This window comes from Pinus tabuliformis, chromosome 2_1 (assembly GCF_031772625.1).
Source record: "Pinus tabuliformis cultivar Carrire ecotype Pingquan chromosome 2_1, CPIR1, whole genome shotgun sequence".
In the NCBI taxonomy this organism is placed as follows: Eukaryota; Viridiplantae; Streptophyta; class Pinopsida; order Pinales; family Pinaceae; genus Pinus; species Pinus tabuliformis.
Window position 1 is genome coordinate 677215088 of NC_142299.1, and position 18822 is coordinate 677233909.

An 18822-nucleotide genomic window follows, 5' to 3' on the forward strand; every position below is an offset into this window, starting at 1 on the left:
ATGGTCTCCAAAGAGTGAAGGGAATGCATCATAGTTGGATTTGAAGTGATATTGGAGTGAATACTTTCCAACCTGACTATTGTCACATGTGCCTAACTTAGAGAATAGAATTTATAAAATGGTATGTTGGTGTTTGTTTGTTTTCCATCACTTGACTTAATGGTTTCTACACTCTCCTTTTTTATTAGATTTTAAATTGAACCTCTGTGTTGATAATATAATCTATTGTAAATGTGAAAGTTTTCAATGTTTTCTACAAACCCTATGTAAATTGTCAATGTGACTAAGTTAAGCACATTGACTAAAAAGTTGTTTAAAATTTAAATCAAATTTCAAATTAAATCCAACATAGTTCAATCTACACAAATATAATAACAAGAAATGATACATGAATCTAACTTAGTTTTAAAATTTTATTTATTAAACATTTCTTATATTAAAAATGTTCCAAATCTTGTAAGTTGCTTTAAGAAATTCAACTTCAACATGCTATCAAGTATGTAATCCAAAATTCATGTTAGTTGCATCTTGAGAAAAATGGAATCCCACTATCTTAATGTGTATGCAAGATCTTGACCTATATGGATATTCATAAAGTTCCAATCTATTTAAACTTTGGAAGAACATCTAGATTTCTATTATTGGAATATGTAAATATGAAAGTTCCATCCTCAAGGTTTGAGTTATAAGTTAATATGCCAAATCTTGATCGATTATATTGACTTTTACTCAAACGAGAGAGGGTCTTTTACAGATTTTTGGGATTCCCAACAACTTAAAGTTCCATTCGACTTTTGTGTCCAAGGATAGGTTAAATAAATAAATAAATACAACTTATAAATAAACAACGTAAACTGGCAAAAATAAATAAATAAAAACAACTTGAAGTAAGTAAATAAATAAATAAAAACAACTTGAAGTGAAAACTCAAATGGTAAGAATTTCCAGATTTAAGGTCGTAAGAATTTGTAGGTTTAAGCTGTCACTTTATGATTCCATCCACAGTTAAACACTTAAAAGGCCTGAATCATAGTCCCGACATTGTGAGTTACAGGGTGATTTCCACGTCAAATACGGCCAACAAATTTCCCACCTTTCACCATTATGTGTTAAAATGATCAAACCGACATGAGAGTTGCAGAAACCGTTGGCTGCTTTACATTTAAAAATCCTAACCTGTACGTATGTTCCTTTGAATTTCTATTATTTTATATAAATTAAATTAATAATAAAATCATAAGTTACTTCCGTTAATGCTCCACTTCTTTTATATAACATAAATAAATAGCAAAACCATAAGTTGACTCTTCGAATTCCCAGTCCGAATTCTCAGTGATCTCGTCGTCCGCGGTACACCAAACCCATCTGCAATGGTGTTATACACCACGTATTTTGAAAAGGACAAGCCGTCAATCTGCAAAGGAGCAAATTTCGTACGCAATGAAGCTTTGGGCGGGCAACGTGGGAATAGAACTGTTATAAAGATCAGTTATAGTTTGGAATCATTGCAGGAAGATACGACGCGTAGTTTCAAACTTTCATGTCATTTTTCTGTGCTATGCACAAAACCATATAAAACTGTATGACTTTTGGCTGGGTTGGTAATCAACCAATAACTACAAAATTCGGTATGTCCTGCCCAACTACTCTGGTGTTTATTTTACATGGACTGTTGAACGATCAATGCAAATGCGGAGTCCAATATGCCACTATATATATAACGCGATCCTTCTGCAGAAACAACATAGCTAAACATATATTGAGTATCTTCAAGTATCATGGCGTCCATTGCAATTCCTGCAACATCAAGTACGGTTCTATATTTCCTCTTGAGCTACTTGGCTTTGGCTGGTGCGACTACTTTTGCAAGCCAAGGGAAGGCCTCATCGATCTTGGTTGTGGGCAAAGTGTTCTGTGATACATGCCTCGAGGACAGGCTTTCTGAAAATGGCTACGTTATATCCGGTACCATTTTATGTCATTTTAATATTCATTTTCTTTCTTGCATTGTTCCTTTCACCTTTTGATGACCGAACAGGTGCTTCGATAGCTGTGGAATGTGAACTCAACAGGAAGACTATGAACATATATTTTCTCGGAGAGACAGACGAAAATGGAGAATTCAGGGTGGAGCTTCCCTCCAACATTTTTCAGTCTGCTAATCAATTGAATAATTGTTGGGTGCAGCCTCGCAACAGCCCTTACGACTCGTGCAACATTCCCAGAATATCTGCACCATCAAAGCTTAGTCTACAGTCGGCTTCCCATGGAGTTGTCACGTACAGTGCAGGCTCGTTTAGCTACCGCCATGAAACTGTGCCTCCATCCTGTTATTCGAAAGATTTGTTGGCAATGATCCGTGGTCGAGCAATGGCTGAGGATGTTGACCAGTCTTCAAAAGCAGTCCAACAGACGCCCACAATCCCTTCGTTGCCACCCGCTACCCTTCCCAGTGTTCCCCCTCTTCCCAAGTTCACTATTCTTCCACTGCCAAGTGTTGCTCCTCTCCCCAAAATCTCTCCGCTGCCTCCCCTCCCCAAAATGTCTCCATTGCCAGGTGGTCCTCCTCTCCCCAAAATCTCTCCGCTCCCGCAATTCAGTGTACCTCCTCTCCCCAAAATGTCTCCATTGCCCGGTGCTCCTTCTCTACCTAAAATCTCTCCGCTCCCACAGTTGAGCGTACCTCCTCTACCCAAAACGTCTCCATTGCCAAGTGCACCCGCTCTCCCAAAAGTCGCTCCGCTGCCTCAGCTGAGTGTACCTCCTCTCCCCAAAACTCGTCTACCTCAGTTGACTTTCCCTCCATTTCCAAAACCCAACATTCCAGGTGTTAAAATTGTAATTTTACGCCGCACAGTGGTTTTTGAAAACCATCCCGGTCTCCCCGCACCGCTCTTGGCAAAGACTGTACGAGCAGGAGGAGGCTCCGAACACATTCACTTGCCGCCACGCGTCCCATGTACGAACGCCCCAAAACCACTTTCCCCGGACGGTAAAAGTCGTTTGGTTTGCCGGAGGAGGGTGTGCGAACCACGTTGGATCGGCTCAGCGATTTGATCGCGTGATCTCCGCCGTTGACTTCCCGAAGATGCATACAGCCCACGTCAAATCAATTTTTGAGTAGAGTGGAAGTTTTTTCCCGTTGACCGCCGTAGTGAAACTTATGGAATTTAATGTTTTTTCGTAGATTTAGGTGGAGGTTTTTAACATCGTTATGGGCATGTCTTTAATGTAGTGATGGGCATACACTTTATATTTTTTATATGTTTTTTTATGTACACGTTGTCATAAATATAGACTATGCGTGGTAGTTTAGAGTAGTTTTTTTTTGGTATGCATGTTATATAAAAAACAGTGTGTCGAGCCCGTGTTTTTTTTGTAGCTCATGGAAATGAAGAGAACGCACAGCAGTGCGATAGAGTTTGAAAAACTGTTATGTAATGTTTTGTTTTTAGCCATTGAAGAACAGAGGACAATTTTTGTAATATCCACAGCAGTGGAAAATCTGTGAGAGTAGCAGAGTTTTTTTTTGTAATTCCCTCTTTGCACAGAGGAAGAAATATGTAACAGAATGCTTGTTTTAAATTAATAGAAATGTGTTGTGACTGTGTAATGGTGTCTTCTGAGTCATTTTAGTTTTAAGAGGTTGTCTGCAAAAGATCCTGGACAGAGTAAACAGAGCATTGTCTCTGTGGTGAATTTTATTTGGTTTTTGGTATTTTCTCCATTGAAAAATACCCAACAGTGGTATCAGAGCAAGGCTTAGGCTCTTTAAAGAAGTTAAAGAAGCTGAAGGGAGAAGGTTGTTGCTGCAGCAAAACTTCTCAGGCAGACAGAAGACTCAGACAGCGAAGGATTCAGGTATTCCCCAAAAGCATTTCTCTTGTTATTGCTGAAGACAGTCAGTTTTTAAAAAAAATCACAGTCAAGGATTTAAAACCATAGTTCAAGATGCAAGGAATGGCAAGCACAAGCATGGGTATGTTCAACACCCAGCTCCCACACTTTAATGGGAAGAACTATGACTACTGGTCTATAACCATGAGAGCTTTGTTCATCTCTCAAGATATATGGGAACTAGTAGAATATGGGTTTGAGGAACCAGCAGATGAAACTGAGTTCAATGCATTAACTCAGGGAGAGAAGGATCAGCTGAAGCTCAATAGGAAGAAGGATGCAAAGGCCATTATCTTGTTGTATCAAGCAGTGGACCAGAGTTTATTCCCAAGGATAGCAACAGCTACAACATCACATGAAGCATGGCAAACTCTCAAGACAGCCTATCAAGGCATGGAGAGAGTGAAGACAGCAAAATTGCAAATGCTGAGAAAGGATTTTGAAAACTTGAACATGAAGGAGTCAGATAACATTGACTCATTCTTCACTCATGTGATTGGTGTAATCACACAAATGAGAACTCATGGAGAAACAATTGAAGATAGAAGAATAGTGGAGAAAATATTGAGGGTCTTACCCTCAAGGTTTGATGCCATAGTCACCACCATTGAAGAGACAAAGGATCTCTCAAGATATTCAGTTGATGAGCTACATGCATCACTGATAACTCATGAGCAGAGGTTGAGTAGGAATGAAAACTCATCCCTTGAGCAAGCCTTCAAGACCCAGATGTCCTTTGGAAGAGGAAGAGGTCAAGGCAAAGGAAGCAAAAGAGGAAGAGGCAGAAGCCAGAACAGAGGAGGAAGGAACAGCCCAGCAAATGCACAAGGAAGAGGCAACAATACAAATCAGAACCAAGGTCAAGGCAGCAGCCAACAAAGAGATCAGTATCAGGCTCAAGGACAAAGGTATGATAAATCTAATGTTCAATGCTATTATTGCAAAAAGTATGGACATTATGCTAGTGATTGTAGAAAGAAACAACATGATATGAACAGCAGACAAAATGCAAATGTTACAAGAGAAAACAACAGTCAAGAAAATGTCCTGTTAGCTTGTAACATGGCTGAAACACATAGTGAGGACATATGGTTTTTAGACTCAGGTTGCAGCAACCATATGACAGGGAATATAGCCCTCTTTTCAGCCTTAAATCAGAATTTGAAATCAGAGGTTACACTAGGAACTGATAGTAAAGTGTCTGTTATGGGAAAAGGGGAGGTAAAAATATTTACAAAGCAAGGAGAAAGGAAAACCATAGCAGATGTCTACTATGTCCCCGGAATGAGATGTAACCTATTGAGTGTTGGACAGCTTATCCAAAAGGGTTACAATGTTTACTTTGTAAATGATGTGTGCACCATCATAGATATACCACCCAGCAAAAGATGCATTGCTGAAGTGAAGATGACAAGGAACAGAATGTTCCCTCTTAGAATAAGAGCAGACTTGAAAAACAAAAGGGAAATGGCAGCAGTCACCCAAGAGGCCTTCCAAAGCGTGCCAAAGGATGAGAACTGGTTATGGCACTTGAGATTCGGGCATCTAAATTTTGGAGGTCTAAACTTATTAAGCAGAAAAGGAATGGTAAGAGGATTACCATTAATAGAGAAACCGGACAGCCTATGTGAAGGCTGCATTTTGGGAAAACAACACAGAGAAAGTTTTCCATCAGGGAAAAGTATAAGGGCAAGGGCACCCTTAGAGATTATCCACTCAGATTTGTGTGGACCAATGCAAGTTCCATCATTAGCTGGCAGCCTATATTTCTTGACATTCATTGATGATTTTACAAGAAAGACTTGGATATATTTCCTCAAAAACAAAAGTGAAGTCTTTGAGAAATTCCAAAACTTCAAAGCACTTGTGGAGAACCAAAGCGGACTGCACATAAAAGTATTGAGAACTGATAGAGGAGGTGAGTATATCTCAAATGAATTCCTAAAGTTTTGTAGAGAATATGGAATACATAAACAGTTCACAACTCGGTACACCCCACAGCAAAATGGAGTTGCTGAAAGGAAGAACAGAACCATCATGGAGATGGCAAGGAGCATGTTGAAGGCAAAGCATTTGCCAAATGAGTATTGGGCTGAAGCTGTACATTGTGCAGTTTATATTTTGAACAGGTGTCCTACAAAAGCAGTCATGAACAAAGTGCCAGAAGAGGCATGGAGTGGGAGAAAGCAAGGAGTCACCCACATGAGAGTTTTTGGGTGTGTGGCCTATGCACACATTCCGGATCAGCTAAGGAGGAAGTTGGACAGCAAAGGGAAGAAATGCATCTTCATTGGATACAGTGAGGAATCCAAAGCCTACAGGCTGTACATTCAATCTACCAAGAAGTTCTTTGTCAGCAGGGATGTTCAATTCATTGAAGAGGAAGCTTGGGATGGAAGCATAGAGAAAACAGTGAATGTAAAAAACTGTTTGTCTCATGATGAGGATGAAGAGGAGGTGGCTGAAATGAATCCCCAAATAGCAGCACCAACACAAGAACAGCAAGGTACACCATTGAGGATCAATGAGAGTGCTTCTCCAAGCACACCACAAGGAGGAAACTCAAGTGCATCTTCAAGCACTTGCACACCAAGTGAACGAGGTAAGAAGTTTAGAAATCTAAGAGACATTTATGAAGAAGGAATGAATTCTTTATTTGCCTTGTTTTGTCATGTTGATGATCCTATTCATTTTGAAGAAGCTATTAAAGATAGGAAATGGATAGAAGCTATGGATGAGGAAATCAATGCCATAGAAAGAAACAAAACATGGGATTTGGTTGAGCTACCAAAAGGCAAAGAAGTCATTGGTGTGAAATGGGTCTACAAGACCAAGAGCAATGCTGAAGGCAAGATTGAAAGGCATAAAGCAAGGCTGGTTGTCAAAGGGTACAAGCAGCAGTATGGGAGAGATTATGAGGAGACTTTCGCACCGGTTGCAAGAATGGAAACCGTGAGAGCAGTGCTGTCCATAGCAGCACAAAACAAATGGAAAGTCTACCAAATGGACGTGAAGTCAGCATTCCTAAATGGAGTATTAATGGAAGAGGTCTATGTGGAACAGCCTCTCGGATATGAGAAGAAAGGTGAAGAGCACAAAGTGTGCAGATTGAAGAAAGCTCTTTATGGGCTGAAGCAAGCGCCAAGAGCATGGTACAGCCGGATAGATTCATATCTCTTGGATAATGAATTTGACAAATGTGAAGGAGAACCCACAGTCTACATCAAGGAAAAGGATGGTAAAATTTTAATTGTTGTCTTGTATGTAGATGATGTTATTTTCACTGGAAATGATATTTATCTTATTGAGAATTTTAAATCAGTCATGAAGAATGAATTTGAAATGACTGACATGGGTTTCTTGAGATACTTCTTAGGCATAGAAGTAGATCAAAATGAAAAAGGAATTTTTATCTCACAAGCAAGATATGTAAATCAAGTACTGAGCAGATTTAACATGCAAGAATGCAAGGCAGCCATCACTCCCACAGTAATGGGATTAAAGCTCAGCAGAGAGGACAACAGCAAGGATTTTGATCCTAGCTTGTATAAAAGCATTGTGGGCAGCCTTATGTATTTAACAGCAACTAGGCCTGATTTAATGTATGCTGTTAGTTTAATTTCCAGATTTATGGAGAGGCCAAAGGAAGCACATTGGCAGGCAGCAAAGAGAATTTTGAGGTATGTGAAAGGTACCAAAATGTTTGGAATTCTATATCATGCCTCAGAACATTCAGATTTGGTTGGGTACACAGATAGCGATTGCGCTGGAAGTGTAGATGATCGGAAGAGCACTTCCGGTTATGTTTTTAATATGGGTTCAGGAGCCATTTCATGGGCTTCTAAGAAGCAGTCCATAGTAGCATTGTCTACAGCAGAGGCAGAGTATGTGGCAGCGACAGCAGCAGCATGTCAAGCAGTATGGATGAGAAGAATGTTGAGAAGCTTAGGCCAAGAGCAGGCAAAAGCAACAGTGGTCTTTTGTGACAATAGCTCAGCTATTGCTTTGTCAAAGAATTCAGTGTTTCATAAGAGAACGAAACACATTGATACAAGGTTTCACTACATCAGAGAATTAGTGAACAATGGAGAAATCGTCCTAGAACATTGCAGGACTCAGGAACAGGTTGCAGACATCTTGACAAAGCCACTGGTTCAGAAGAGTTTCGAATTTTTGAGAAAGTGCTTGGGAATGACCGAACGCGCGGCTGTTAAAATTAAAGGGGAGTGTTAAAATTGTAATTTTACGCCGCACAGTGGTTTTTGAAAACCATCCCGGTCTTCCCGCACCGCTCTTGGCAAAGACTGTACGAGCAGGAGGAGGCTCCGAACACATTCACTTGCCGCCACGCGTCCCATGTACGAACGCCCCAAAACCACTTTCCCCGGACGGTAAAAGTCGTTTGGTTTGCCGGAGGAGGGTGTGCGAACCACGTTGGATCGGCTCAGCGATTTGATCGCGTGATCTCCGCCGTTGACTTCCCGAAGATGCATACAGCGCACGTCAAATCAATTTTTGAGTAGAGTGGAAGTTTTTTCCCGTTGACCGCCGTAGTGAAACTTATGGAATTTAATGTTTTTTCGTAGATTTAGGTGGAGGTTTTTAACATCGTTATGGGCATGTCTTTAATGTAGTGATGGGCATACACTTTATATTTTTTATATGTTTTTTTATGTACACGTTGTCATAAATATAGACTATGCGTGGTAGTTTAGAGTAGTTTTTTTTTGGTATGCATGTTATATAAAAAACAGTGTGTCGAGCCCGTGTTTTTTTTGTAGCTCATGGAAATGAAGAGAACGCACAGCAGTGCGATAGAGTTTGAAAAACTGTTATGTAATGTTTTGTTTTTAGCCATTAAAGAACAGAGGACAATTTTTGTAATATCCACAGCAGTGGAAAATCTGTGAGAGTAGCAGAGTTTTTTTTTTGTAATTCCCTCTTTGCACAGAGGAAGAAATATGTAACAGAATGCTTGTTTTAAATTAATAGAAATGTGTTGTGACTGTGTAATGGTGTTTTCTGAGTCATTTTAGTTTTAAAAGGTTGTCTGCAAAAGATCCTGGACAGAGTAAACAGAGCATTGTCTCTGTGGTGAATTTTATTTGATTTTTGGTATTTTCTCCATTGAAAAATACCCAACACCAGGCTCTCCTCATTTCCCACAGGTTCCTCAAATCCCACAAATCCCAAACTTCCAATTCCCGACGATCCCATTTCTCACGCCGCCACCTCCTAGTCACTAAAATAGCGCTTGATTTTCAGGTTTCCGCAGTATTCTTTGATCTATAGCTATTATTTGTATTGTCGGCTGGTGCTTATACATTCGTCGTCATTTGTTTGTCATACCGCTGATAAAGGTCTGGTTTTAGGCGACTGTTGGCCTCTGAGCTTTTCCAGAGAGTAGTTTAATGTGCATTTGTAGGAGCGATCATTTTTATGTTTGGCAATAAAATGACGGTATAGCTTTGTTTTCTTGTAATGAATGCTCATTTGTGGCGATGAATTCATGTTCGACGTGAATGTTATCAGAAATTGGTATTTATAATGCTGACTAATTATACCGAGAATCGTATCCAGAAGGATTAAAGACGTCTAACAGCAATTAAGTCACCAAAATTTTTAAATTAAAATAAAAAATCTAAATCGTGTTATGAAAAAAAAAAAAGGAAGACATCTTAAATATTCTTTCAATAATATGATTTAATATTTATAAGATAATTTTACATTCATTTTTCATAATTATATTTTCATGATGGATAAATGCAATCATGATGTAATATACTCAGAAAAATTTAAAAAAAAGCAAAAAAGAAGAAGAAGAACCAAGAAAGGCTAAGTGAATCGGAGTACTCGGCATCAATTTGAATGAGGAACGAGTATGTAAGCCACGTACCTGTTAGTAGCATGGCGGTGTACAGCATGGATCCCCAAAATCATAATTTATTAAGCTAAATAATAACTTAAAACCGTGCAGAAATTAAATATCTGTTTCTAGAATATTGAAAACAATATATAGTTGTACCTTTTTGGTTTAAATAAGAAACAATAAAAATTACATTTTGATGAAATTAAAGGCTCACAAAATCATTAACCATGATAAAATCATTTAACTTGAACCATCAATTTCATATGATGGGTGGTATCAGCCATCAATCTCATGTTACTATTGTGGGTTGGAAACAGCAACCCTCGTAAACATTATCAGATGGAAAGCAGCTTACTCATTACTTAACTCCTCGTTGTTGAGTAAGAACAAAGGGATTAAGACATTTAATGTTAATAAAGGTGTAAGATGACATCCACGCAGATGTTGAAGACAGTGAAATTTGACAGGGATGGCTTTTTAAATATATTATTATTAGACTGGTTAGGTAATATATATAAATAATAATTTAATATTATTAATAAATAATTTCTATTTATATAAATAAAATAAAGGTTAGCTTATAACTGTTAAAATTATAAAATTTTAGGTAATATTTTGATAAATTTTGGTAGAGATTTTTGTAAATCTAATTTAAAGTTGTTAAATTTCAAGATTTTGGGCATCTAAAAAAATTTTGATGGTGCTGAATCCATTGTTATCTTTAAAAATATGATTTAAACATTGCTGCAAGATTTGTTGAAATTTTATCCAAATTCTAACCAAAAATAGACGTGCTTCATACACAAGTCACTTACCCCTGAAAAACAAAGGCAAAGACTTCTAACTAATTTCTTTGGATAATTGCAAAATATTTTAAATTTGGATGATTGCGAACTTTGACATTTGGAAAATCCAGAACGAGTTAGTGGAAAAGCTCACTTAAATTGGGAACTTTGACACTCTCATTCATTGTTTTAAAATGGAATATCATATTTAATTTTTATTATATAGAAATTTTCAAATAAAATTGAAAATTTATGTAATTTATTAGTATTTTATTGGGAGATCGATCAGAGTGTTGCGTTGCAAAACATTAATAACATCAAAAATATTGTTACTTCTAATTCAAAGAAAAAATGTGGTGTGGGCTAAAAGAAAATTAAGATATTATAAGGAGGTCATCAACTCCACCCTAGAAGATCAAAAGTATATCTCTGTTTTAACTAGCTCAAAGAAATAACCAAGATTAAAACGAACTCTCATGAGCTCCATAGTGAAACCGGTCGTTGTGTAGTTCCTAAAACACCATGGATGGAAAGGTTCTGCCATCTCTATGAGAATACTAACATTGAGGATGAAAATCACTTCCTATTAGAGTGCCCCGCGTACAACCACATTAGATCTTAGTTCCAAAACCTTGGTTGCAATACTGACCTTCCTAGCCTTTTACATTGTCAGAATTACAATGAGCTCGAGACGCTTCTCTCCAAGCTTTTTGAGCATAAGAATAAAATCTTAAATCAAACTAAATAATTCATTTCTTTAGGCCTGATAGACCAAAATTTGGTCTCAGTAGACGTTAACCATCACCATCATCATCATTTTATTACAAGATCTTAAATATTGTGTAAGTTTTATAGAGATTATTACTTAGGTTTATAGCAATTATATTGCAATTGATTTCATTAAAATAAATTTAAATTTATTTTAATTAGTTTATATAATTTAAAAATAAAAATAAAAAAAAATAAATTTTATAAAAACTAAATATTAAATTGATTTAAAATAAATAAATAAAAGTTATTTATATTTTTTGAATATATATTTCTTATATTTTATTAATTAATGTTTAAAATTTAATTATTTTTATTTAATTTTAAAATAAATTATTAAAACAAAACCTTTCTCTAACGTGCCAATAATGGATTATTATTAATTACATTGATCGCAAAACAAAGTTATGAACACCTCAGATTTATTTATTTATTTTTTATATAATACTATCATAACACCTCAGATTTATTTATTTATTTTTTATATAATACTATCTAAACACCCACGGGGATTTGAACGGGTGACCTGATATTATCTAAGCACCCACAGGGATTTGAATGGGTGACCTGTTACAAGAAGTGCTTTAACAGTACACCCAATCACCGTCAATCCAAAGCCCCATGGGCTAACACCTGGATTTATTAATAATTCGTTTGCATAAATTTTTAAAAAGTGCCATCGATATGACTTCACGCTTAGACAAGCCTCGAATTTGACGTCCACTCCTAGAGTATTTGAGATGTCGAGTAAAAAGCTACACATCAGCATTTATCAATGTTAAAAATTTAATGGCAGAAGTGTCCTCAGACACGTAATTTTATTAATCAGAAAAAAACAATTACATAATTGATTTGCAAGAGCTTACACCCGAACAACCAAACACTCTTGCAATGAGCTATTTATAAGCTCCATGTCCTAACTACCTCTAATTATGGATCACTTATTCAATAACAAGTGTCCATTTACAATAAATGCTATTCAAACCAACTAGCTAACTAATCTCCTATAATAGAGCCTAAGATACGACTCATTTGGAGAGTCATATCTTGTTACAACAAATTACTAATTCTAAAAGTCTCCATTAAATAATTAAACATTCTAGAATAATAATTATTAATTTAATATCTTAAATTAATAATTATTTTATTCTAATTTTATAACCTATGATAAAATTGTATTTTTGGATCATCTAACATTCCCCCTATGATCCAAAGATACATTACAACAGATACCAAGTTCATCCCTGAACTTAGTAAATTTTATTCTGCCAAGCGGTTTCGTGAAAATGTCGGAGATCTGATCTTCGGAAGGACAATAAACTGGCTTGAGGACATCTTTGGCAATGAGAGATCTGATATGATGATACTTGGTGTCCACATGTTTCGTCTTTGAATGAAAAACTGGGTTCTTGGCAAGTTTGATGGCTGACTGGCTGTCAATGAACAATGATGTAGCTTCTCCCTGAGAAATGCCCAAGTCCTACAAAATTCGGCGCAACCAAACAATTTCACATGCTGCTTCCCATGCTGAAATGTACTCTGCTTCTGCTGAAGAAGTGGCCACTGTAGCTTGTTTCTTACAACTCCAAGATACTGCTGCTGACCCCATGTTCATTAAATAACCCGATGTTGATGCTCGATCATCAATACTCCCAGCAAAGTCGGCATCAGAATATCCACCAAGTACAAAATTTTTAGTCTTTGTGTAAAGAAGACCAAAATCTTTTGTTCCTTGGATATATCGAAGAACTCTTTTGGCTGCATTCCAGTGGCTGTCTCGTGGTTCCTGCATAAAACGTGAAAGAATACTGACTGCATAAGATAGATCAGGACGAGTATTTGTCAAATAAATCAAGCTGCCAATCAACTGTCTGTAAGTTGTACTGTCCACCTTTTCCCCCCTTCAAATTTTGAAAGTTTCAAATTCTGCTCCATGGGGGTGAGAACGGGCTTGCAATCTTGCATGCCAAATCGCTAAAGAACCTCTGCTGCATACTTACTCTGAGAAATGAAAATATGATGTGGACGTTGGAAGACTTCAACTCCAAGATAGTAGTGAAGTAATCCCAAATCTGTCATCTTAAAACCTGCATGTAACTCCTTTTTTACCTATGCCAGATGATCATCATGATTGCCAGTGATGATCAAATCATCTACATACATAACAAGAATTACCAGATATTTGCCCTGTTGTCGCACATACAAAGTATCATCAGATTCACTTCGTTGAAAACCAACTTTCTTAAGGTAATCATCCATCTTTGCATACCAAGCTCGGGGAGCTTGTTTTAACCCATATAAAGCCTTGATCAATTTGCAGACTTTATGTTCTTGTCCTTCAACTTCAAAACCTGGTGGTTGGGTCATATACACATCCTCCTGTAAATCCCCATTGAGAAAAGCACTTTTCACATCCATTTGATGAACTTTCCATCCTTTTTGAGCGGCCAATGCAAGTGTTAATCGGATGGTGTTCCATTTAGCTGTTGGAGCAAAAGTTTCTTCATAATCAATCCCTTCCTGCTGTGCAAAACCTTTTGCGACAAGTCGTGCTTTATACTTGTCAAGTTCACCCTTCTGATTATACTTAATTCTGTAAACCCATTTGCATCCTATGGGTTTAACATTTGCTGGACAATCAACAAGTTTCCAAGTGTTGTTATCAATTACTGCTTTATATTCGTCAACCATAGCCTCTTGCCATTCTTTATGTTTTACTGCCTCTTTGTATGTGGAAGGTTCAGTAAAATCATTTGCTATCAAGGCAAAATTGCCTTCACTTCTATGTGCCCTTCTGGTGCCAGTTTTATTCTGTTCATCAGGCTTTACATCTTTCAAAAGTTGAACTGCCCATTTCGGAAGTTGGTGCTCACTTGTTTGTGCTTCTGTAAAGTCCCCATCATTGTAAAGAGGATTAATATAAACTGATGTACGTCGTTCAGGTGAAGAATGTGGAGACTCACTGTCTGAAGAACTGCTGCTGCTTGGAGATGCGGATGAACTGCTAGAAGACCCAGATGATGTTGTTGATGTAGCTGGACTGGATGACTCATCTTCAGAGGAAGGAAAATCAAGTTCATACCAATTTGGTGAAGTTGGTTGACTTTGTATTTTTCCACTTCTTTTACTTCCCTTAGTTTCTAATTTGTGAAGAAGATTTTCAATTTCTTCAGCACTCTTACTCTCTGTTTCATCAAAAATGACATCCCTGCTCACAATGAATTTTCCATTGGTCAAAAGACGATACCCTTTCTTCTCATCAGAATAGCCAATCATTGTGCATTTTAAACTTCTTGAGTCAAGCTTAGTTCGCTTTTCTTTCGGAACTAAGGCATAACACACTGACCCAAAAACTCTAAGATGTTTAACTCGAGGTTTGAAACCAAACCAAGCTTCATAAGGTGTGATTCCGTCTAAAGAAGCAGTTGGAGATCTGTTCCTTAAGTAGATAGTTGTATGTATTGCTTCCGCCCAATATGTTGGACTTAACCTCTTGAAGGTTAACATGGATCTCGCCATTCCTAACAAAGTGCGGTTCATTCTTTTGACTACTCCATTTTGCTGTGGAGTGTAAACATTAGTGAGATGTCGTCTTATGCCATTTTCACTGCAATAAGTTTTGAATTCATTTGAAGTGAATTCTCCTCCATTATCTGTCCTGAGAGTACCTATCTTTTCTTTGACTTCATTTTCAACAAGTTGGCGAAAAAGTTTAAACTTATCAAATGCTTCTGACTTGTTCTTCAAGAAGTAAACCCAAGTCATTCTGCTGAAATCATCAATGAATAGTAAGAAATATTTGCAACCACCAAAGGAAGTTTGTAGTGGACCACAAACATCACTGTGAACTAGTTGTAGCCGCCTGTTTGCATGCCATGAACTTGTTGGAAAACTTTCTCGGTTTTATTTGCCATAAATGCAAGCCTCACATTTTGCATTTTCCCTTTTGAATGTGGGAAGTCCTTTAACCATTCCTTGTTTCTGCAATTGAGAAAGACTCTCAAAATTCAAATGTCCATATCTTACATGCCATAGTCTGATAGGTGAAATACCTGTAGTCACTGCCCCTGTAAAATCAGAATGCCTTGGAATAACTGTCCCTTTCATCCATAACAGTTTTCCATCTTCATAACCTGTCATAAATGTTTTCAAGTTCTGTTTCACTGAATTAATCTTCACTAAACCATCTTCCATAATTACCTGATGTCCTGCTTGTCGAATCGTGACTAAAGAGAGCAAATTTTTCTTGAAACTGGGTACATACCATACATTGGAAATCAATTTTTCTCCAATGTCAGGGAGAAAAACTTTTACGACTCCTTTTCCATAAGGAGTATGTTTTGTATCATCAGCAAGAAAAATTGAATTAAGTTGGCATTCTTGAAAATTCCAGAAAAAATCACGTCGACATGTCATGTGCTGAGTTGCCCCGGAATCCAAGATCCAGGCATCTTCATAGTCACTTCTAATATGAGATGAAATTTGTGATGCTGGTGAGGAAGTAAAAACATATTCTGAGCTATCTTCATCTTGATCATTTGCAAATTGTGCTGAATGCTGCTGAAACTTGGGAATTTTATTAAGTGAAGTTCGACAATCTTCAGCATAATGCCCAACTTTGTTACATCTTCGACATACAATTTGACTTAAGTCTCTTCCTCGTCCTGAAGATTGTCCTCTGCCTCTGCTTTGACCTCTATTTGGAGATTGTCCTCTACCTTGACTATTATATCCTTGTGCTTGAAAATTGCCTCTTCCTTGGTTGTTTCCTCTACCTTGAAAATTATTTCTTCCTCCTCTGTTAAAATTGTTGCCTCTACTTGGGCTTTGACCTCGATTATGTGTTGCTTGATTCTGATTCCAACGGCCTCTTCCTCGAGAACTATCTGCTGAAGACTTACTTGTGCTGGCTTCTGTGAGAAAAACATCTTCACCCACTTTCTTCTTCTTCCCAAAAGTTTTATCATGCTGACTTAACATTTCACAAAGTTCATCAAACTTTAGTTTTTCTAATTTCCCAGTTACTTGTAAAGTCTCTAAAAAATGCGTATAGGAAGAAGGAAGCCCAGCAATTACAATTGTGACCATAAAGCTATCATCAATTGCAAGAAAACCAGCATTAATAATTTCATGTTTAATATTCTTAAGTCTGGAGAGATATTCAAGAATATCACCATCTTCAGTTAATTTTTGTTGCAACAATTTTAGCTGTAGATCAACCTTCTTTGATTCTGGCTGAGTATCAAAGAGGTCTTTAAAAGTTTTCAAGGCAGTCCATGCATCTGTGGCATTCTCTATATGTACATACATTTCATCATTTACAGACGATTTAATAAGAGCTAAGGCTTTAGCATTCTTGATTTCCCATTTTGCCAGTGGATCTGCATCTGTGGGTTTATTCGGCTTAACATCGCCATCACATATTCCTTGCCATAATTCATTGTAAATAAGTGTGCTTTCAATAAGACGATGCCACGTTTTATAAGATTTGGTGTCTTCTAGTTTGTTGGAATCAGAAAATAAGTTAATCAACTTAGACATTTTAGCGATGAAGAGACGCACCAAGAAGCAGAACAGAAAGGACAAGATAGTCAACACAACACACCACGCAAAAAACACGATCTATCGGGGCTTGGCCTTGACCCTCGAATAGTCGTCAAAACAGGAGAATATTGACTGAGCTTTGCACTTGGCTCTAGTCAATTTCTCAAATTTTTACAGGGCAACTTTCAAAATTTGACTTTTTATAATGGTGCTTTTGCACAAGATGGTAAGAAAAATTACCCCCCTCAAAGTAAAATTGCTTTGAGTTACAATCTCTCCGAAAACAAATTACAACTAAAGTCTCCTTATTACTCCAAAATTTACAATCCTTAACATTTACAAATATCCCTTATTACTCCACAAAACATAAACTCCAAAATTAAAAAATCATGAGATTTTTCCAAAATACAATATGCATTATATAAATGCACCCTTTAAGAACTTAATGGAACATGGCTTCATGATTTATATAATACCTCATCTTCAAAAAGTGGCTTCATGATTTATATAATACCTCGTCTTCAAAAAGTGGCTTCATGATTTATATAATACCTCGTCTTCAAAATGGTTAACGTAGAAGAATCAAGAAATGATTTAACACACCATAAAGGCAACTTCTACCTTATTCGAAGGAATGAAAATGACGTTTGTTGAAATCACAATGTGTTTGTTGAAATCATAATCTCTTGTACACCACATACTTGACTTCAATGCTCACCGCACCAAAGGTTGCTCCCTTCAAAGCATACAAACCAGAGATCATACGCACCAACAAAAGAAGAATAGGATATGTGGGCTCGACTCCCAACAACCACACCTCACCGTAGCACTCCGGTTATGCAGCAGAACATTCAACCATTCCAGCAGGTCTGACCAGTGAGAACATTCAACCTTCGCATAAGAGTATTTTCTGACAACGAATAACGCTGAGAGCAGAGTAAAGAATTTTGTAATTCAACCAATAATTCAAATCATTCAACCAACGACCATTTAAAAAAAAACAATGTGAAGCTGCTTTAAGGTAGACAGGCGTCACTCTGGCTTCTTGGTGGCTGCAGTATCCCTTTTTATAGTATTACAGCAACTTACAGCAAGAAGTATTACAGCAACTTAAAATCCAGAAAATTAAAAAAGCTGCTTCAGCCAAACACTAGAGAGGGAGCCTGCGTCTGCGTCTCTATCTGCCATGAATTTATCAGAAGGTGTGTTGATCTGAAGTTCGAATTGCATAAAATGCCGAAGGTGAAAAATCCATTTAGAGATCGATCACAAACAAATAAATGCCAAGTCGATCGAGGATGAGAACAAGGGAGCAGGGTTTGTCGTCCCTACATTTGTATTTACATTTACATCATGTACAGCAGATGCCGGCAACCCAAAGGAACAAGATACACGTCCGCTCTTTGGTGGAGCCTGAATTACAATATCTTTAATTTCTTTTGGTTGCAGATAATTGCTGGTAGATCTTTCGGTAACGCTGGTAGAGCTTTCAGTAGAGCTTTCGGTAACGTTGGTATAGCTTTCGGAAATTCGAATAGGCTCGCCAGTTTCAGGCCAAACAGTGTTGAAGCGGAGCAGTAACAAAAAGTCCAAAAGAGGGGCAATTTTTGATAATACTAAAAAAATGATTTTCAGATTTTTAAAAAAATCTAAAAACAGTAAAACAATAAAATTTCTTCCTTTTTAAACAAAATTTTGACAAATTTCATACCAATTATTTGCTGATCAATTCAAGGGAGTCTTCCACAAACTTGTAAAGCTGGAATCTCCTCTTCATATCCACTGCAGCATTACTGGAGCTCTGATACCACAATAATGGCAGAAGTGTCCTCAGACACGTAATTTTATTAATCAGAAAAAAACAATTACATAATTGATTTGCAAGAGCTTACACCCGAACAACCAAACACTCTTGCAATGAGCTATTTATAAGCTCCATGTCCTAACTACCTCTAATTA

The 18822-nt window shown here is 37.2% G+C and overlaps 1 protein-coding gene across 1 annotated transcript; it reads left to right on the forward strand.

Moving 5' to 3' along the window:
- The first annotated feature begins 1759 nt into the window (after positions 1-1759).
- On the forward strand, positions 1760-18444 carry LOC149202413 (uncharacterized). Its single transcript, XM_089401580.1, has 3 exons — positions 1760-1965; positions 2039-2907; positions 18313-18444. Exons 1-3 carry the CDS (start codon positions 1779-1781, stop codon positions 18442-18444), a joined length of 1188 nt encoding a protein of 395 aa, XP_089257706.1. The 5' UTR covers positions 1760-1778.
- The last annotated feature ends 378 nt before the right edge of the window (positions 18445-18822 follow it).